This window comes from Biomphalaria glabrata, chromosome 2, assembly GCF_947242115.1.
Source record: "Biomphalaria glabrata chromosome 2, xgBioGlab47.1, whole genome shotgun sequence".
Lineage (NCBI taxonomy): Eukaryota > Metazoa > Mollusca > Gastropoda > Planorbidae > Biomphalaria > Biomphalaria glabrata.
The window spans coordinates 46587117-46609701 of record NC_074712.1 but is presented as its reverse complement, the minus strand read 5'-3'; the positions used below and the strand labels follow the sequence as shown (position 1 = coordinate 46609701).

Genomic DNA, 22585 nt, shown 5'->3' with positions numbered 1-22585 from the left:
ACGGACCTTGGAAGCTGCATACGTTGACTATGCCTGGGGACGGACGGCCCTGTGCATATTATGCCACTATAAATTCACAGTGTTATATTACGTTTCAATTCAGTGTAGCTTTTTGTAAACTTTCCAGTTACCAGTTTATGGTTGGGATATTTTCTTTATTTTATTAAAAAGGTTGTTTTTCTCAGTCAAAGCTCCATCAGTTGTTACCCTTGCCATCTTGTACAAGCCAACCCAACTCTTTCGACACAGTTCTTCATATCATTGAATAAATACTGGCCTGGGCTTATGTCTTTTACTGAATTTATCGAAATATTGCTGTTAAATATAATGTTCGTTTACTTTAGACTTTTTATAAGGACGTTTAGAGACAATGTTTCTTTAGCCTCTTCATTTTAAGTGCTATGAATCAAAAGTTTCAATAATTTCTATAGATATTTACAATGATTTATTTTTAATATATTTGCAATTTTATATGTGTAATGTGTGGGCACACTTGATTTATTTAGGTTTTCGCGGGCTGCATAAAACACTTCGGCGGGCCGCATGTGACCCGCGGGCCGTAATTTGCCCACCCCTGTATTAGATGAAACGATTCCTTAAAGGAAACTCTTAACAACACAATTACACAATGACTAAGACAAAAAATATTTAATTGCATGAAATGAACGGGGATGAAGTGATCAAGGATGAAATGTCCCGGAATGAAATGACCGGTCACCGAACTCGAATCCCCTTGATAGGTAGCCAAGCCCTCTTTATAGGTAGCCAAGCTTTTTAAGCCTCTCGGTCTCACATCCCATTTGTAAAAAATAATATTTCTTCATAATAAAAAGTATTAGCATAAAATATTTGATTGTAACGTGTAAGCCATAGAAGTGGAACTTTTTGGGGTCACTCAAACATCATTGTGAGTGTGTGAATGAAAAGGTGTGACAAACCAGAGCATAGAATTCATTTCTGTTGCACATAATTTAATTTGAAAAGATTAGACCTAAGAAGCAAAGTCTGAAACAGACTTGTACAGGGAGGAGAGGGAGCCACTAGCGCGGCTCTAAAGGACAAGAACACGACCAATCAAAACTGGCAGGTTTTTTATTTGGAACAAGGGAAGGTACTGGGACACAATAATGACTTTAATGAGAGTTCTAGTGACTCAATGAGAATGTTATAGACCCCTAATGATTGTGATGACAACTTTGTGCATCAGTCATGTATTGAACACGTGAATACTGTTTGCTAGAGAAGATGTCACCTTATCTTATTATCAAGTTTCAGACTACACCTTATCTTCTTATCAAGTTTCAGACTACACCTTATCTTATCAAGTTTCAGACTACACCTTATCTTATTATCAAGTTTCAGACTACACCTTATCTTCTTAGCAAGTTTCAGACTACACCTTATCTTATCAAGTTTCAGACTAAACCTTATCTTCTTAGCAAGTTTCAGACTAAACCTTATCTTCTTAGCAAGTTTCAGACTAAACCTTATCTTCTTAGCAAGTTTCAGACTAAATCTTATCTTCTTAGCAAGTTTCAGACTACACCTTATCTTATCAAGTTTCAGACTACACCTTATCTTATCAAGTTTCACACTACACCTTATCTTATCAAGTTTCAGACTACACCTTATCTTATCAAGTTTCAGACTATACCTTATCTTAGAAAGTTTCAGTCTACACCTTATCTTATCAAGTTTCACACTACACCTTATCTTATCAAGTCTCAGACTACACCTTATCTTATCAAGTTTCAGACTACACCTTATCTTATAATGTCTCAGACGTTACTACAGAAATGAAGATGCTTATGTCCTAGGACCTAGATCAAACCCCGAGCAGGGCTTAAGGTAATGGCGACTGACAGTGTTTGAACCTGGAACTATCGGAACGGCGGGAACGCATACCACACGACCATGCAGCTATCTAAAAGGATTAAAGATGTGTGTTGAGTGCTGAACAAAAAAGGGCTCTTCTAGACATGTACGCCCTGTGTTTGTATTCTAATGACCTATCTCTCTAGCCGTAACAAAATATTTAAAAGACTAAATCATCTAGCACCTCCATTAATGGCAATGTTTTTATTGGGCCAATTGTAGAACATTCGTATGTATGACTGAAGTGGAAACAATAATGTACCTTTGGGTATTCACTATGGGCTTTTATTTGAACAATCCCCCCCCACACACACGCACCTTTTCCCCCGATACACGATGTTTCAGACTATAGGCCAAACTGTCTAGGTGGAATCTTCCACACGCTATTTCCCCCACTTCTCATTCTGGGATCAAGTTGAAATTTCACACAATTATTCCTCGTTGATGACAACACATGAATAAATACAAAAAATTAACTAATTAGTAAATCAATTAGCCTTAATTAATTAATTTTGTAGAAATGTACAAAGCTCAGTTTTAACCTTGTGTTTAGAAAATTAGGTCGTTTGCTAAAATCTTTAAATAATAGACTTTTTTTAGACTTTAAAGCTTATTTGTAAAAGTACTTGATTAGCCCAGTTTTCCTAAGTGGTTAACGCGTCGGCCTTTCATCATACATTAATAAAATATTTCCAGTAGCACAAATTTATATCGCAAAAAATATTTTTTGTGAGTCTAGAATCTAGATCTATATCTATTTAAAATTAATTATATGATTGAAAACAATTGATGCAATTTCACCCAATATAAGTTTTGTTTTTGACAGAAAAGTCATCTTTAAATTTTACTTGGTTGTTCTTTGATTTCTATCTGTATATTCAGCCACGACTATCTTCATTTCTCTGAGCACTAGTTCAGTTGGTCTGACATGCACGCTAGAGTAGTTTCCCTCTACAGTGTCAAAACGCTGAGTTTTGAAATGATCGTAGCCTTAGTGACTGTTTCATTGTGCCTTTCATGTTAAGGGCAAAGGTCACGAGGAAGTGAAACTTTCTGAACGCTAGAATAAGGGCTGAATGAGTTGTTTCCATAACCGATCAAACAGCAAACAGCTATATCTCTAAGATTGCTTTTTATTTTCATCAAAAGACTTAAAGCGTTTAGTTATTGATTTAGATTTTTTACTGAGCTTTGACCATTTCAGGTTTTACTTAGGATTGATTTGGTTTTGAATTGATCAAGAACGCGGTGCTTTTTTTTTTTTTTTGTGACGGTTCGCACCGGTACGGCGTACCGGTACCTTTTTCAATGTGGGTAAACAAAATTATTACGCTTCTTGTATTTTAACGTTAATGATTAATTTATTAGTAGCTAAAAGTTAGACAATCCATCACTGAGTACCGGCACCTTTTTTTTTTTTTACAAAAAAAAAAAAAAGCACTGCAAGAACCTATCGATGTTTGATGTATAATATGTATGTACTATAACGCTACATACGGTGCCAAGACCGCACTGTGTTACGTTTAGAGTCTGGACCTAGATCTAGCTATAATATGCTCTAATTTGGCGATGCATCTTACAAACAGTGATGTCCTTGCCAACGCCTATATGGACAGTATAGAGGGACTTCTTATGGTCCTACAGTTACGCTGGGCAGGGCACGTGTCCCATATAGGGGGACGAACGTATGCCAAAAGCAGTCTTTTTTTGGTGAACTAAAACGTAGTCGACGTGACAGAGGTTCCTTACGAAACGCTTTAAAGGCCTCAGAAAGAGACAGCTGGAGGTCACTCACAAAGGCGCGGGATACACATTGAGACCAAAATGTGGCGAGGACAGACGCAGACGGCGAAAAGAAAATATTAATCGACCACCGGCATGGTTATGCTTGCCCTGGATGAGACAAAATATGTAGTTCACAGCTGGGGCTGCGTATCCACTGGAAATACTGCATTCCTCATTAATCTTCGGACTCGAAGACAAGCCTTATATAAAATAATGGTAAGCTTGGCTTTCTGGACCCTGTAAGATCCACTTGTTTTAAAGTGCTTCTAGTGGTGCTTATGATGTGGTCATAAAAATAGTTAGTTTAGGCCACAAGCCATTTAGGAAAAAAAAATGACAAAGTCGGTCAAGTGGTTGTGTTAATGTTGTTCCTTTAAGCTGCTGTCCACCTTTTTTCCTTCATTTTTATTACAAAAAAAGTCCTTTTCTACCCAAACATTAGTATAGACCATCGACACACTTCGCAGTGTAATTCCAGGTCCTCAATACAGTTCACTGGTAGCACGAATGACGGCTCTTAGTCCCCAGACAGCTCAGACTCTCATAACCTGCAGATCACTTCAGCCGGATTAAAAATAGTCCTTCCTCTAGATAGAATCAACATGTCGTCTCTTCCTTGTGTTGTACGGTGTGCTGGTGCGCACCAGCAGTGTCAGTGCGGGAGCAGGTAATAAAAATATCTTTGAGGGAAAAATGACTATCAAATTGGTCACACTGGGAAAATCCGTTTTGAACGTTATAATTTTTCAAAATGAAAAAAACAACACTCTAATGTTTCTCTATCATTCATAAGTTAGCAAGAGCTAAGTAACGCAAAAACTAATCAGTTTCATGTAGGAATATTTTTAGCGGCCCCCGAAAGGGGAAAAGACGCTATTAGTTTAGTGTGAAATGTCTGTCCGTCCGTCCCGTTTAGATCTCGTAAACTAGAAAAGATAGTGAAAATCCGACATCACAATATTTTAGACCATTCAAAGTTCTGATGCAGCGTCTACCTTTTTCTTTTCTGAAAGCGAAAAATCTAATTTTTTAAATCACTTATGCAAGCAGTTTTTACATAAAAATACACCATTTTTACAACTATTAACTATTAAACACTTAAACACTTTAGGCTCTTTATTAGGGGAGACTACCGTCTTCCATATTTTTAACACATTTATGCAAACAGTTGTAGATTTTAAAAATGTTTGTTTTTATATTTGTATTGTCAAGTTATGTAAGTTCTGTTATGCTAAGTACTATATTTACACACAAACAAATGTTTACTATTTTTTAAAAGAGAAAATACCTATTTAGTATGCATTATAAGCTAGACATAATTTTAAACGAATCTTGTAAACTTTTTTTTTTTTTTTTGTTGGAAACGTGGGTATAGCACAAAAGTATACTTGTATTGTACTTGTTATTTAATTCGCGACTGTCATAACACGCTAGCCTAGGTGAGTAGTAATGGCCATAGAAACCTATCATCTGCCCAATAGATCGCAAGGTCTGAAAAGTGAAACTTTACTTTATACTATGAATAGTAATTAGAAGAATATGTATCCAAACCTATATCAAATGTTTGTTTGTTTAAATTGCATCTCTTATAGCTGAAATCTTAAGCCTAGATACGTGCTTTGTACGCTGGCTTTTTTTTTTCCTAGTAAATTTCGTGTAGCTTCACATGTTCATTGATTCCTTGCTTTGCGTCTGCTCGCCTGTACTGTCATGCATCACAGGCCACGCGGAACATTAACTGTTGTAGCTACGCGGGTAAACTTTTCTTCAAAAATCTTGTCATTTGGCTCTTTCTCTTCCTAGTGAGTCAGTGATCTGTTTGAACCTGACCCAATGGTCTCGGGCTGTGTGTTTCTGATTGTCTACAAGTAGAGTAGAAACAATTTCATTCACAGCCAGATGCACAAGTCGGTCACCAAGTTTAGAACTAGGAAATGATTTGGTTTGCTTGAACGAAGCTTCTGTTCATTTCCTTGTCCAGACTACAAAACAGTTTTGGAAGAAAAAGGAGGGGGGGGGGGATTAGCTTCAGTTTTTTTGTCTCTAGCAAATGTATGTGTTTTTTTTAAATAGTATTTTATATGTAACACTAGTTTTTATGTGAGTGAATACATACTTACATAATTAGTTGAACATAAGTGAATACATACTTACATAATTAGTTGAACATAATAAAAGCATTAGATGTAACTGATCTTAGTTTGATCTCTCTCTCGGGTTATAGGCAATTTAGAGCCCCCCCAAGAAATATTTAGTATTGACATCTAATACTAGGACTAATAAAAGAAGTTTAAACATGACACTGATAGAGACGTTTGACTACAAAAAAAAAAAAAGATTGTCTGCTCTAGCTGGCGGTATTGAATGCATTATATATCTATCTCCAGAGTACATTTATTCCGTGATCACTAGACCTACCCACTTCATGGTTCTATTTAGAATAGGTACATCTATTTAGCATATATTTAAATCATTTATACATACGTTTCCATTGCTACTTTGTGTAGCTGTTTGCATTTTTAGCGCCCCCTAAAGGGGAAAAGACGCTATTAGTTTTGTGTGGCCTGTCTGTCCGTCCGTCCCGTTTAGATCCCAGAAACTAGAAGAGAAAATGAAAATAGGACATCATGATATTTTAGATCATTCAAAGTTCTGATGCAACGGCTACTTTTTTCTTTTCTGAAAGCGAAAAATCTAATTTTTAAAACCAATTATGCAAGCAGTATTTTCCATAAAAATGCGCCATTTTTACAACTATTCACTATTAATAGTAAAAAAAAAAAAAAAAAACCATTGTAGGTTTTTTAGTTGGAGAAATAACACATTTATGCAAATGGTTTTAGATTTTTGATTAAAAAATATTTTTTTACAATTGTATTGCTAAGTTATGCAAGTTCTGTCATATTAAATATTACATTTACAAAAAAAAATGTTAACTTTTTTTTAAAGAGAAAAAATCTATTTACTATGCAAATAAGTTGGACATAATTTAAAAATACAATTAATATTTTTTCATATTATCGCGTGAACTGCAGGGCGCATATATCACACTGCGGGACACGAAACTAAAGGAATTTTTTTTTTTTTACGGAAATTTTTTTTTGTTGAGGCTTTGAATAAGAGATTGACATTTTACAAAACAATTAGATCAATTAGATACTCATTATAAGACATAAGTTAGGCCAGGTTCACATCTAACTTCACTTTTACCTATCCCTTGGTCTGTTGGACCTTTGGGTCACCACACAGGATCTGTCAACCTTCTTTCTACATTTTTCTCTGTCATTTGGCTTTGATAGAATTTCATTATGATATTCTTTCTGAAAATATTGAAACCTACCTTTTTACCTGCCTGGGTGGACCACTTCTGATAGAATTTAATATCGAAATTCTTCTGAAAATATTGAAACCTACCTTTTTACCTGCCTGGGTGGACCACTTCTGATAGAATTTAATATCGAAATTCTTCTGAAAATATTGAAACCTGCCACTTCGGGGGCCGATTTTGAGTTTGTGTTTCCACACAAAGTGTTTTTGTAACCTTGTTTATTTGTGTCTTTGCGGAAAAAAACAACAACAATACTCTTTGCTTAATTTTGTTTTCATGATACAATTTATTTGAATTTCCACGTCGTTACCGTTTCAGTTTATTGTCTTGTTGGTAGCTTGTTGTTAGACTTTTTCTTATATCAAAACAACATGGATTGTAGTGGAATAGACAAGACGCTGTTCATTTAAATGGAACTAGCCTTCAAGTTACATTACTAAGATAAATGTGTACAACATTATTGACTACATGGATGCATATTTCCTTGGTCAGAACTAGAAACATGTTCAAATAATTGTCAGAAGAAGTATGGGGACAAAATCAAGGGCCTCTTGTTTTTGTTTAATGCTTCGCAGGTCGACCCAAAAGCCTGATCTGTATAAACAAACATGACTAGTGTAGTTCTGGGTCATTTGCTCTATTTAATGATCTAACCACATGAAACATTGAACGCTAGATATATCTAGATCTGTACATTTTAAATATTAGTTATTGAATTCATATGCGTGCCATGACATGTGTTTTAACCATGCACAGCCAAGTTCAATAAATCAAGTATCTATCAATGATGTGAATATTGATTTGACTCGATTGACTTATTGATTGGTCTATCCACAATAAAATATTAATTATTCGAAATAGATCTTTGCTCGACATCATTTTGAATGGCTTTCAGGAGACTTGTCGCAGAGACAGAACTTCGCAGTTTTATTTGGCCACTAAGCTGATTCGTTAATGGCTTTCAGGAGACTTGTCGCAGAGACAGAACTTCGCAGTTTTATTTGGCCACTAAGCTGATTCGTTAATGGCTTTCAGGAGACTTGTCGCAGAGACAGAACTTCGCAGTTTTATTTGGCCACTAAGCTGATTCGTTAATGGCTTTCAGGAGACTTGTCGCAGAGACAGAACTTCGCAGTTTTATTTGGCCACTAAGCTGATTCGTTAATGGCTTTCAGGAGACTTGTCGCAGGGGACGAGACAGAACTTCGCAGTTTTATTTGGCCACTAAGCTGATTCGTTAATGGCTTTCAGGAGACTTGTCGCAGAGACAGAACTTCGCAGTTTTATTTGGCCACTAAGCTGATTCGTTAATGGCTTTCAGGAGACTTGTCGCAGGGGACGAGACAGAACTTCGCAGTTTTATTTGGCCACTAAGCTGATTCGTTAATGGCTTTCAGGAGACTTGTCGCAGAGACAGAACTTCGCAGTTTTATTTGGCCACTAAGCTGATTCGTTAATGGCTTTCAGGAGACTTGTCGCAGGGGACGAGACAGAACTTCGCAGTTTTATTTGGCCACTAAGCTGATTCGTTAATGGCTTTCAGGAGACTTGTCGCAGAGACAGAACTTCGCAGTTTTATTTGGCCACTAAGCTGATTCGTTAATGGCTTTCAGGAGACTTGTCGCAGGGGACGAGACAGAACTTCGCAGTTTTATTTGGCCACTAAGCTGATTCGTTAATGGCTTTCAGGAGACTTGTCGCAGGGGACGAGACAGAACTTCGCAGTTTTATTTGGCCACTAAGCTGATTCGTTAATGGCTTTCAGGAGACTTGTCGCAGGGGACGAGACAGAACTTCGCAGTTTTATTTGGCCACTAAGCTGATTCGTTAATGGCTTTCAGGAGACTTGTCGCAGGGGACGAGAGAGAACTTCGCAGTTTTATTTGGCCACTAAGCTGATTCGTTAATGGCTTTCAGGAGACTTGTCGCAGGGGACGAGAGAGAACTTCGCAGTTTTATTTGGCCACTAAGCTGATTCGTTAATGGCTTTCAGGAGACTTGTCGCAGGGGACGAGACAGAACTTCGCAGTTTTATTTGGCCACTAAGCTGATTCGTTAATGGCTTTCAGGAGACTTGTCGCAGGGGACGAGACAGAACTTCGCAGTTTTATTTGGCCACTAAGCTGATTCGTTAATGGCTTTCAGGAGACTTGTCGCAGGGGACGAGACAGAACTTCGCAGTTTTATTTGGCCACTAAGCTGATTCGTTAATGGCTTTCAGGAGACTTGTCGCAGGGGACGAGAGAGAACTTCGCAGTTTTATTTGGCCACTAAGCTGATTCGTTAATGGCTTTCAGGAGACTTGTCGCAGGGGACGAGAGAGAACTTCGCAGTTTTATTTGGCCACTAAGCTGATTCGTTAATGGCTTTCAGGAGACTTGTCGCAGGGGACGAGACAGAACTTCGCAGTTTTATTTGGCCACTAAGCTGATTCGTTAATGGCTTTCAGGAGACTTGTCGCAGGGGACGAGACAGAACTTCGCAGTTTTATTTGGCCACTAAGCTGATTCGTTAATGGCTTTCAGGAGACTTGTCGCAGGGGACGAGACAGAACTTCGCAGTTTTATTTGGCCACTAAGCTGATTCGTTAATGGCTTTCAGGAGACTTGTCGCAGGGGACGAGAGAGAACTTCGCAGTTTTATTTGGCCACTAAGCTGATTCGTTAATGGTTGCAGATAATTGCGTAATCAACATTGTTATTTCTGAATAGCATTGGGCAAAGCTGGACAGAGCTGTCTCCGTGTTTCGTATAGTACTTGGTATCCTCGTATAGTACTTTTATTTCTCATGTAGTGCTTAATATTCTAGGCTCCTGGAAACGTCTGCATACAGTGCACAATGAAACCTCAGACGTGGCCCGTGTCTCTCTCACTTATATAAATCCACTATTTGGATGTAAATCTTGCTATTTTACCTTATTAACTTTATCTTAAGTCGGTTCCGAGACATGGAGAGTCATGAAAACAAATATGGAAAACAGTTGCCTGCGCCGGATTTTGAGAATTAGGTGGCCCCAAAAGATATCTACTGTCAACTTGTAGGAGAGAACCAAGCGAAAAATCCATAGCCCTAGATGTCAAAAAGCGAAAGTGTATCTGGATAAGACACAGCCTGTGAAACTAACTACATGGCAGGCACTTGATTGGAATCCGTAGGCCGAAGCAAACCTGTAAGAGGTCGGTCATAAGCAAATCTTGGGATACTGGAATGACATGGGAGAAGAATGCTGCTTAGAAGTGAGTTCCGTGATTGCGATCCTATGCTCCCCTGGGGATTCACAGAATTAAGTTACAAAAAAAAAAAGTAAATTAACTTTATGAGTTGCTTATTAAGTCATTGGAAGGGATGTTGTTCAAACCAAAGTTACATCCCCTTTCCGAAGTTGGCGTTGAGAGCCCTTATCCCAATTAGATAGATATGTATTAACTTTGAACAAGTGTTTCTTTCCTGTATATTTTTTTTGAAAAGTACATTGTGTATCTCACTATATAAATACTATACCTATAAATGCACTAATGACCCTGTTTCTTTTTTTTCAGTGTTTCCACTTGTACGCCCCTGCGTCAACTAAGGCTGCCTGATGGCCAGGGGTCGTGGGAGGGCTAGGTCTGTTGTGTTTCCCCCTAGACGTCGGGGCAGACCACGCAAATATCCCGCACCGACGAAGGATGACTTCAACATTTATGAGAGTGTCAACAAGGTAAATGAATAGAGAGAGAGACATAGAGTATGTATCTGATGTAGTCTACATGATTGATTTACCTTATGTAGACTATCTGACCTAAATTTGAACAGTACGCTACGTGAGTATTGGACTAAAGGTGTCCTCAGGCCTAACTTTTGTTTTAGGGCTTAGTCTAAGATGCATGAAATGTTCAGTTATGTACACTCTCTTCTTGTTCAGTTATGTACTCTCTCTACTTGTTTAGTTATGTACACTCTCTACTTGTTTAGTTATGTACACTCTCTACTTGTTCAGTTATGTACACTCTCTAATGTTTAGTTATGTACACTCTCTACTTGTTCAGTGATGTACATTCTCTACTTGTTCAGTTATGTACACTCTCTACTTGTTCAGTTATGTACACTCTCTACTTGTTTAGTTATGTACACTCTCTAATGTTTAGTTATGTACACTCTCTACTTGTTTAGTTATGTACACTCTCTACTTGTTCAGTTATGTACACTCTCTACTTGTTCAGTTATGTACTCTTTCTACTTGTTCAGTTATGTACACTCTCTACTTGTTTAGTTATGTACACTCTCTACTTGTTCAGTTATGTACTCTCTCTACTTGTTCAGTTATGTACACTCTCTACTTGTTCAGTTATGTACTCTCTCTACTTGTTCAGTTATGTACACTCTCTACTTGTTTACTTATGTACACTCTCTACTTGTTTAGTTATGTACACTCTCTACTTGTTCAGTTATGTACTCTCTCTACTTGTTCAGTTATGTACTCTCTCTACTTGTTCAGTTATGTACACTCTCTACTTGTTTACTTATGTACACTCTCTACTTGTTTAGTTATGTACTCTCTCTACTTGTTCAGTTATGTACACTCTCTAATGTTTAGTTATGTACACTCTCTAATGTTTAGTTATGTACACTCTCTACTTGTTTAGTTATGTACACTCTCTATTTGTTCAGTTATGTACACTCTCTCCTTGTTTACTTATGTACACTCTCTACTTGTTTAGTTATGTACACTCTCTACTTGTTCAGTTATGTACACTCTCTACTTCTTTAGTTATGTACACTCTCTACTTGTTCAGTTATGTACACTCTCTCCTTGTTTAGTTATGTACACTCTCTACTTGTTTAGTTATGTACTCTCTCTACTTGTTCAGTTATGTACACTCTCTACTTGTTTAGTTATGTACACTCTCTACTTGTTTAGTTATGTACTCTCTCTACTTGTTCAGTTATGTACACTCTCAAATGTTTAGTTATGTACACTCTCTACTTGTTCAGTTATGTACACTCTCTCCTTGTTTAGTTATGTACACTCTCTACTTGTTCAGTTATGTACACTCTCTACTTGTTCAGTTATGTACACTCTCTAATGTTTAGTTATGTACACTCTCTACTTGTTTAGTTATGTACACTCTCTAATGTTTAGTCGAGGTTCGACTCGAGCAGAGTTGCGTTTACTGAGCGCCTAAAGGCAGCACCGGTCCACAAATGAGATTGGACCAAAGCGCTCTGCTATAAGCATGAAAGTAGCGCTATATAAAAGCTATAATAATAATGTACACTCTCTACTTGTTCAGTTATTAAATGTACACTCTCTTCTTGTTCATTTATGTACACTCTCTACTTATTCACTTATGTACTTGTCTTCTTGTAATGACTAAGGAAGAGGAGGGTATAAAATTTTGTTACACTTTGTTACAAGGGGTGAGGAAAGTCTGAAGATTTGTTACATAACAAAACAAAACAAAAATATTCAAATGAAATAAAAGTCACAATGGTTCTTTGACTTCCATGCTTCCAACTTACGTGTATTGGCAATACCATGTTTTTTTCAACCAAAAAAAATGGAAAAAAATACATAGCTGTAATGAATATAAAATATTTTGCATCAGGTACCCTGCTGAAATCACACAAACGAAACTGATAATATGCAGAGACCAAAGCAACTGATTATAAAGTGCCGAAATATGCTCGTTTGTGATAATGATGAGGTGGAATGGATAGACGCAAGTGAAATTTGTGATGAGTGTCTTGAACATTTAGATAATGAGATCGAACTACCAAAGTCAATACTTTTCCCATCATTTCTATCAATATCATAACATTCAATGTAATTTCGGCAAATGATAGTTAATAAATAAGTTTTTTCTTATATTACTTATGTTGGAGGTGGGGAATAGGTATTGAGTTTTGTTACAATTTGTTACTAGGGGAGAGGGGAGGGTTAAAAAAGTGATGTTTTTTGTGTTACATAATATCCTACAGTTCCCTCAAGACTTTTGAATCATAAATTATTCTTATTACAAAATTTCTCTTGGAGATAATAGCGAAAAGTTTGGCCATTTTATCACTACTTACCAACAGAAGTAACATCAAAACAAAATACTTAAAAGGTTTAATATGATGAAAAAGATAACTTTCTAGTAATTGGTGTTAAATGGAGGCCCTACTACTCCCTATCCTCTTTCTAATTGTGTTATTAGTTAGTCTCAATCATGTTTCTTTGTTCAGTTATCATATAATAAAATATTTATAAAATATTTTTTCATCATTGCATTGTTTATTAACTTGTTTCAAATGTTTTGCAGGTGATAATGCAGAAGACAAAGAACTTATCACCTGACAGTAATCAACCAAAACTGTATGAAAGTTCCTCTAAGTTGCCTCCACTAAAAATACCCAAAAATAGAATAGTCAGGTGTGAAGAGGATGATGAGGATAAAACGCCAGAATATCCATTGCCAGAAGACTCAACATTTTTCTCAAAGTTTTTTCCACCTTCCGACAAGGAACAAAGAAATGTTTTCTCTGAAATGTCGACTCTATCTCAAACTACTGCTGACTCAAACATAGAAGAGAGATCTCTTGGACTCCAAGAAAGTAATGATAACAACATTCATTCTGAGCGAGACTCAGACACCACATCTCAACCTAAGATTAAGAGATTGCAAATGATTCCCAAACTACAAGTGAAAACTATTTCTATCCATGGATCATTGCAAGAACTGGGCTGCAACAATGAAACAGAGGAAAAACAAGAGGACAAAATTCCCAGGCTGTCTCCTGTTGAACAAACAGATCATGTGGATATACTTAGTCATTCACAGCCTCCCAAACTCAAAAGGATTTGTGAAGATAAAGTTTTATTTCAAGACAGTATCTCATCTGCTGATCTTCAAAATAATTTTTGCAATGAGATAGAAGAAAATCAAAATAATCTATTCAGGTCATCTAGTAAGGCTAGCGATGATTCTGTATCAAATACTAATAGTGACAGTATTAGGAAAAAAGAATCAAATAAACAATTTTCATCATATGACTTGCCTTCAGTTTCTCAAGAAAATAATTTTCATTTGAAAACAAGCTGTGTCAGAACCAATACTTCAGCATCTAATGTCCAGCCAACAGAAGATGATATATCTATGAGCCAAGATATGTGTAACTTTGAGTTAATATCAGAAGGAGAACTGTCTCCAGCACCATTATTGATTGATGAACAGAGTGTCTTAGAGAACAGTTTAACAAAAAGTTCATGCCCTGAAATAAAGGAACCATCAGCATTGGCACAAAACACTCTTCCAACCAGAAATAGACTTAGTGAGGCACCAATAGTTCAATCAATGTCATCTGTTCCACAGTGTGAGCCTTTAGGCTTAACATTTCATCAACTGCCACCACCAACACAAAATTCAGTTCATGCTGGTTCTGTCAATAGCTCTAAACAATTAAATGCTTGGATGACTGGCTCTGAACAAGATGACTTGATGAATACTGCAAACCTGATAGATGCTGCAAACTTGATGCAGACAGAGGACAACTCAATTACCGACAGCATTTCCTTTCATAATATGAACTTGAATAAAGACAGTCAGTTGGATGAAGCAGCCAGTTTACAACATATGTGCCCACATGCTATAACTCTAAAAAACATTGACAATAAAACTGCAAGTAGTGAAATTGATTCAACCTCAACTAATGACCTAGCTTCTGTCTTGGAAAATAGCAACCAAGAAGCTCTTATCTGCAATAACTTTCTGAAAACTCAGAGCCATGGACTTCCTTCGATGAAAAGGTTGGATTCTCCTGGTAATGATGCACATTGCTTATGTACTCAGGAACACTCAGGAAGTCCATTGACAAACATGAACAATAGAATTGATAAAGTGGAACATGCTAAAATGAGAGTCAGCCAAGAACCAGTTTTAATGATGGCTCAGCCTAAAAAACCAGGCAGACCAAGGAAGTCATTGGATAAAGAAACATGCCAGAACACAGGAAATAAATCACATTTAGAACATCCTGTTGAAAGCACTCATCATGAAGCTTATAGAGCTTCCCAGGATGCTTTGGGTCAAACATATGTTAGAAGAAGGACTCAAAAGAAGAGAAATCAGTTACTTTTTTATAATAATGATCCCATTCGGACCAGAGATGAGTCATATAGTCATGTTTCTTCATTTGACAAAGCTTCCAATTCCATTAATGTCACTACCGGACCAGAAAATTCCTATTCATACTCCAATGAAACAGGAACATGGCATGATGAAAGAAACAAATCAGGCATATTTACTTCTTCAAATGCACTTTATGTAGGTCAAGAAAATGTCTGTACTACAAAGGGTAGGAGTCACTTAAGAACAACAGAGGGTAATTTATTGAAAGTGAAGGAGGTCAAGCCTAATTATTCCATAGCTTCTGCCTCTGTGCACCAAAACTCTGAAAGTGATAGGTCAGAGATGCCACCATTAATTCAGCATGGCTATGTGCATAACCTACAACAGCAGCAGCCTTTCCCCATTTATAATGGACACAAGCAGTTTGCCCATCAAGAACCACCTCATGCAAACACATACAACCTAAGCCAGGTGTATCCAGTATCTACTTATGGAATGCTTGGTGCCAGACCAATGCCAGCTGTCCAGTCCTCTTCAGGTCATTGTCCACAATCTGAGGCTCAAATAAACTATCCATCAGAAACTCAAGCCTATTTACACAATGACCAAATATCACATCATTGGCCTCAAACAGGAAATGCTAATCATTATGTGAATGTTGTTAACAAGCCCTGGTCTGCTTTTGACACCAGTCTACAGAACTCATCCATAAATTCTCAGAGGCAGCCATATGTTTCATTACATGGAAGGAATGATTACTTGCATTCAGACAGGCTAATACCTAGACCCATTCAGTATCATAACCAAATTGTTAGGCCTGAAAGTATTTACCATCATAATAGGAATGTGGTCAGTGCTTCTAAAGCATCAGCATTCAGTATTCCAAATTTAATGCCAACTACAGCGCTTTCTGTACACAATGTTATGCCAACTACAGTAACTTCTGTATCTTCTCATAGATCAGGGGATCGAAATTGCATGCCATCAGCTGATCGAACCTCCATGTCATCACAATGTCAGGAACCTCAAAATAATGTCATTGGCCACCATAATGCCAAACAAAGGCAACTACACAAAATAGCATCAAACCCCACAGATAAAGAAACAGTATACCCAACATGGGTACGTGTTCCTGATATGAGCAGTGGTAACAAAGAAATTCAACCTACAAATATACCATATTCTGAACATGCAAAGGGGCACACCTCAATCCCATTGGCTCCTCCAAAAGGTGTGTTAAATGATGGAGTAGTTTCAAAATCAGTAAATAGGCTTGATCTTAGCCAAAAAAACAGTATGCATGACATGGTCATGGTTTCCAACAAAAGGAAGCCTGAGCCAGAACATAAAACATTGAGAAGTTGTGATGAGCCTCTTGATCTGTCTGTAAGCTCCAAAGATTGCAGTCAGGATACACTGAGAACAAACTCTTTAGAGACTTACAATGAAAATTTAATGTCAGTTATAACAAATAATAGTAGACTAGGTGAAACAAGTGTGAATGAAAAAACTTTGAGAAATTATAGTTTGTGTGACTTAGAAATTTCCTCTAAAGTTAGAGATAAAGCTGCTGAAAAAATTGGAAATTTGTTCAAAGAATCAAGTTCATCAGAGCAACAAATTACTGAACATCCTATACAGCTAGAGATTAATTCTTGTGTGCGGGATTTTTCCGTGTCTAGAGCTTCCGTAAGTGACATTTCATGTAGAGAGTCTTCTGTTTCTGACTCTTCCAGTATCAGTTCTAATTTATTAGTAGTGGCACCTTCCCCAGATATTGCTTTGCTGTCTCCATCAGGATGGGGACAAGCCCCAAGAGTTTCTCGTAGCTCCAGCAGAACCTCCATTGACTCTGTTGAAGTCACTCCACCCAGAAAAATTGGATTACCTTTAGAACATTTTTTAAATAGCACTCCCAGTAAAACGACTTACTCATCTATGATGATGGCTCACATAACTTCTAAAGCAAAAAAACTAGGGGTGGCTGCACGCACTAACATAGACAATTATGAGAACCACTTAATGTTGAGTAACAGTATCAATCAATCTGTTATAGATTTGACTGAAGGTGGGGAAGAAGCTGAAGTTGTAAGTGTCAGCTCTTATGATAGTGGGGACGAAGAGTCCAGAATTGCTTTCATTGAGTCTGAAAGAAATGTGTATGGAGCCTCAGGGCCATCCCATTCTATTAATGAATCCTTTCAGTCCAGAACATTGCAGGACAACATAGACTGGGAAAGCAACCAACATTTGAATGCGGCAAGATTCAACAGTCTTAAAGTCAACAGGGCTGTGAAAGAAAACATTGCAGTCAAAGTCAAGGAAGTTGTATCTTTGCTTTCATCCTCTAATGTAAACAGTGCAGCTAAGGGTGTAGGAACAAGTCCTCTATCCAATTGTGATACTTTATTGCCCCGTGGCCTCAGCTCAGTCAACCTAACTACAGAGTCTAGTACTGAACAGGCAGCGGCAACTCTCTTGTTGCTCTCCAGTAACCCACTTTATCATAATGTCATCATTATTCCTGAGACATCAGACGACTATCATGAGAAAGTTTATCAAATTCAGCCTATGCTTGGAGAAGATAGGTCAGTGCAGGAAGCACAGAAAGGTAGAGGGCACAATGGGGCTACAAGACCAGCCACAAAGACTGGTAGGAGAGTGGGGCGGCCACCCAAAGATGAAGTTTGGCCACTGAGAAATGAAGAAAGACCTGACCAACATGGGACCTCAAACAACATGACCAATGTTTTTCATGAAACTTTTGACCATTCAGATGCCCAGTCTCCTAATGCTGGGACCATGAGCCATCAATATATTTCTGTCAATGGACATAACTTCTCTGATAGGTTTTATCATCAGCCGCCACATTTTCATCCCATGAATCCACTGCCTACAGCGACTAGTTTTCAGCAGCCCCTTTCATCTGTTGAGAAGAAAATTGACCCAAAGGTTGCCCCATTGATGAAATTTCGACTGAATAAAAAAACTAAGGCTACATCAGAAATGGCAAAGAAGACTTCTGAACTACAGCCTGATCAACTTGTGGTGCCATTAGAAAATAAGTCATCTGCTGTGCTGGAGCAAACATCACCTCGGGCTAATATCATACAAGATGGAATATTTAAAAAGAAGAGAAAACGAAGAACCAAAAAAGAAATGATGGAAGCTGCTCTTATGCTTAGCCAGAATCCTCATAAAAAGATAAGACACAAGTACCAACCAAGACAAAAAAGAAAATATCCTATTTCTCAACAAAATATTGATCCATTTGATCCTTTAGAAAAAGACATTGTTGAGTCTTCCTATGAGACTAGATGTATGGCAAAGGAAATAGCTTTGACCAGTTACATCAGCCCTCCTGCTACTCCTGAACTGTCTAAAAATTCAATGATTCCAAACTATATCAACCAAAACTATACCAACCAAGTATCGATGCAGCCATCACTGCATAAAAACAGTTTTATTTTGGACACTGTCAGGCAGGCTCCAAAGAGGCAGAGCAATGGTGAAGAGCTTATGAATATTGAACAGTTCAGCCAGCAGAATGTGGTTACTGAAGCACACAATGAAGATGGACTAGTGGTCATCTCGCTGCAGCCAGCACATCTAGACCACCAGTTGGAACAAGGGCTGATATCCCCCTCCAGACTGAATAGTATTCCCACAGATTTATCTCAAGTCACTCCCCATCAAAATAAAACAGACTCAAGAGAAGAGGTCATAGATTGGCTCACAAAAAATAGAAAAATGTAGTTCATGACTAAGCAGGAATTCTTATACAAATTTGGTGCTGGCTCTAATCCAATTAAGAATCAAATTTTTGTACTTTTTTATTGTTACTATTTTTTTTGTATATTTTTAGCTAATATCAATTGATGTCAATGTAAACTGTAAAATACAAATCTCCAGTGGTCTTCTATCTCTTCAAAAAATAAATACAATCACCATTAACTAGTTTGTATTCACTCAGTATCAGAATATAGTCAGTGTGGGTTAAAATCCCATAGAAATCTGGGATGTTTACTCTATTAGAACCTAGACTAAAAGAAATGGAAATTTTACTAGGCTGTCAGCCTAACTGATACTAAGTGGGAAGCTAAGTTTAGGAAATATATGTTGTGATTGTAATGGCAACACAATTTTTGTTCACTTTCACTATCAGGTAGATGCTTAAAACTTTTTTTTTTTGGATTACCTGGTCTTTCAAAAGAAGATCAAAGATAACAAAACAACTGATTTGTATTTTAAACAATATTGATAAATATATGAAAATATATGCAATTCTTTCAACCCTATTGTTATTCCTGTTAGCTGTATTATCAAAATCTCACAGATTCTTGGATGAATAAATGATGTGACTTTTTGTTACTTTCACACTTTGAACTGTTTACTAAAGACAATGTCTGTACTGCTGCATAAATAAGGATCAAATAATAGAAAGAGAACATTCAGGGATGAAACCAATAAGAGGACACAGATTCAAAAGAAACCATTGAAAAAAGTTTTTTCTGTGTAAAATTTTAGAACAAAATTATTTAAAATGTTTCCCTAAGAATGCCATCTTTCTTGAAGCAGAATCATTTGCCTTTGTCTTGGAAATACAAAGATAAAACCATGGCCTTTGGTAAGCTTCTTTTTAAAATTTCTGATTATTTTTACCCTAGCAACAGACAACTTTGTACATTTCAACTCCTGGCAGTCTTTGTGAACCAAGTTGATGTTCTTTGGGGACAAACTGGGCACATTTTTCTTTGGTTCTGCTGGTGATTTGATGTATACGTGTACAAACCAAACATATTTGGACTGTTTCAATTTGGGCATTTTATTATTATTATTATTTTTTTTACAAAAATATGATTCTTTTGAGCCTTCAGCACCAGTATATTAACAATGATTGGCATCAAAATGTTTTTTTTCCTTACTGCTAATACCTGGCAGCACTATGTCTTTGATTACTGCTGTTTGTATTTTATTTAACAATGCCATGCTTGTAAAGGCATCATTTTGTGGTGTATGTTTATACATATCAAACTGTTTATATAAACATCTTTGTACAAAACACAAAGTTAAGAAAAACTTTTTAAATGTACTAATACAGTGAAATGTTTATATAAGTTTATTTTAAAATTATTTCTTGTTTATTTAACATGTTACTTACAATGACTGGTCCAAGGTCCAAGATATTCTATGTAATATTTCTTCTCAGAAATAGCTGGTAATTTTTCAAATAAGTAGGACCCGTCTTTAGATCTAGTAGCGAATAATTTTTCAGAGAAGTAGGACTAGGCTTTAGATCTAGGTATCAGATTGGTTCTCATTTTTCTCTTAAAGTTTGACACTTGTATTGAGCTTATCCAATGGAAAGAATTTCTAGAGTAGGTCTATCTCCTAGCAAGCTCCTTCACAACTTTGACAAATGTAAAACTAAAATGTTATTTAGCCTTCTTGGTTAGGCCAATATTAGAATATCCATCCTTTGTTCGGAACCCTTAAACTCAAGAAAACATTAAGAAACTAGAACAGACACAAAATAGAGCAGTGAGATTCATAACAAACCAATATTCATATTTGATTAGAATAACACCTTTTAGTAAAAACATTAGATTTAGTGACCTTTCACGATAGAAGACTAAAAAGTAAAGTAATAAAGTAAAACACTAAACCATAGTCTTTAAATACAAAACAAAATCTAATAAAATACTCACAAAGACACAAAGATAAAGGCACATTTGTTGTTCCATATTCTAGGACAAATGTGTACAAATGCTCCTTCTTCCCTAGTGCTATTGAAGCATTGAATTGGTTGCCTGAATCGGCCAGGAAAATCAACGACTTTGCAGAGTTTAAGTCATTGATTAAAATACAAGACAGATTGACCTAGGGACACGGATAGGACTTAATCATCTTCTTTTTTTGAAGTAACGTCTGTATTTTGTAATATAAGATCAGATAGAATTGGTTATGTCAAAGTTGGACATACATAGGTATGTATCTGATTCGAGCCACATAATATAGGCTAAATTTATTCTAATTAGTAGGCCTAAGTACATATGTATATGTTAGTTTAATTACAATTTACATCGTATGAAAATATTAATTAATATTAATTTATGTTACAAAAAAAAAGCCTTCTTTGAGCTAAATGGGTAAAATAAGGAGATTGAACTTGTTACACTTCAGATTCCACAACATAGGACTCCAAGTAAGCCTTGTCATTTTCTTCTGACCTGAATAGTTTTCTGTTTACAAGGGAAACAACTAAAATGTCTTCACGCTGCTTTGATCCCCGTGACAACTGAGTTTGTAACATGCTAAATGTTCCTGCAGCTACTCTTTATGAATGAAACTGTGGTGAGATAAACGTCTTTGACCCGGAAATCCCCCCCCCCCCCAAAGTACGACCTCCACCAGTTGTTAAGTTGTACCGCGCTAAGTCGGCTCTGTCGTCAGTTTTCAACAGCATTCAATCAATCTGGGCCTTTCAAGCCATAAGCACATTGGCGTAGAGCAGGGGTGGGCAAATTACACAAATCAGGTGTGCCCACACTAAAATATAAAAATGCAAAAAATATTGTAAAATATCTATATAAATATAAATGATTGAAACTGTCCCATTAAAAAAAGTTTCAAGTAAACAAAAATTATTCTTATTGACTATACATCAATACACTCGATCTAAGACACAATCTCTGGTCACTAGTTATTCAATGCTATCAAAAACTGTGTTGAGTGTTAGGTATGCATGGAATAAGACAACAAGTGTAACAACTGATGGAGCTCGATCTTGTACGTTTTGGGAGCTTTCCTAAGTTACCGACCCCTGACCTGGATGACAGCAAACCTCAGTAGAATGACTAGTGTGGCAGCAGACGCCGCAATAGAAGGGGCAGTATTGTTGCAAGCACCTCCTCATTAATGTTATCTCTTATAGATCAATATCAAGCCTATTGTTGGCCATTAGATATCCCCATCTAGCTCAAAGTACCAAGTCGTCTCTAATAGTTCCAGTCCCACTACATCTGATGTATCGTGTCACTTCTTTGGTGAGTGACTCAAAGGTGACCATGCTCTCCCCACAATGCCTTTCCCTAAACCTATCTCTAGACCGAAGTATTGCTTCACTACAGGACTAACTAGAATAGTTGAACTAGCTGTACAACTAAACCTGTTGATCACTGGTTAGGACAATGGAGGAATCAACTATCAAAGCAATTCTAATTAGGCGAATTACTCATTGAAAATCAATCGTATATATCTCGTTCTTTAACCTAACCCTAACAGCTGTTGCCACTCACCTTGTTTTATGACGCAAAAAAAAAAAAAAACCAAGCCTTTAAACTGAATGAATTAAGTTGTCAACTTACAAAGTCTGTTTTTTTTCCCTATTCCTTCGTCTGTTCTCTAGCATTGATTCTCGTCTAACTAAGCAGCATGTTTGTCATGGCATTAGAATGTACAGTTGAGGGCATTATTTCTATTATTTGTATTGTTTGTGAAATCTAG

At 36.8% G+C, this 22585-nt stretch overlaps 1 protein-coding gene across 2 annotated transcripts in view; it reads left to right on the top strand.

The window, feature by feature from the left end:
- LOC106071770 (uncharacterized) overlaps nucleotides 1–20177 on the top strand; it is a 102900-nt gene extending 82723 nt beyond the window's left edge. For both annotated transcript variants that reach the window (XM_056020889.1, XM_056020888.1), the window contains 2 exons: nucleotides 10529–10689; nucleotides 13274–20177. In XM_056020889.1, the coding sequence (XP_055876864.1) occupies nucleotides 10570–10689; nucleotides 13274–18835 (5682 nt within the window). In that variant the 5' untranslated portion in view covers nucleotides 10529–10569 and the 3' untranslated portion in view covers nucleotides 18836–20177. The remainder of the gene's footprint in view (nucleotides 1–10528; nucleotides 10690–13273) is intronic.
- The last annotated feature ends 2408 nt before the right edge of the window (nucleotides 20178–22585 follow it).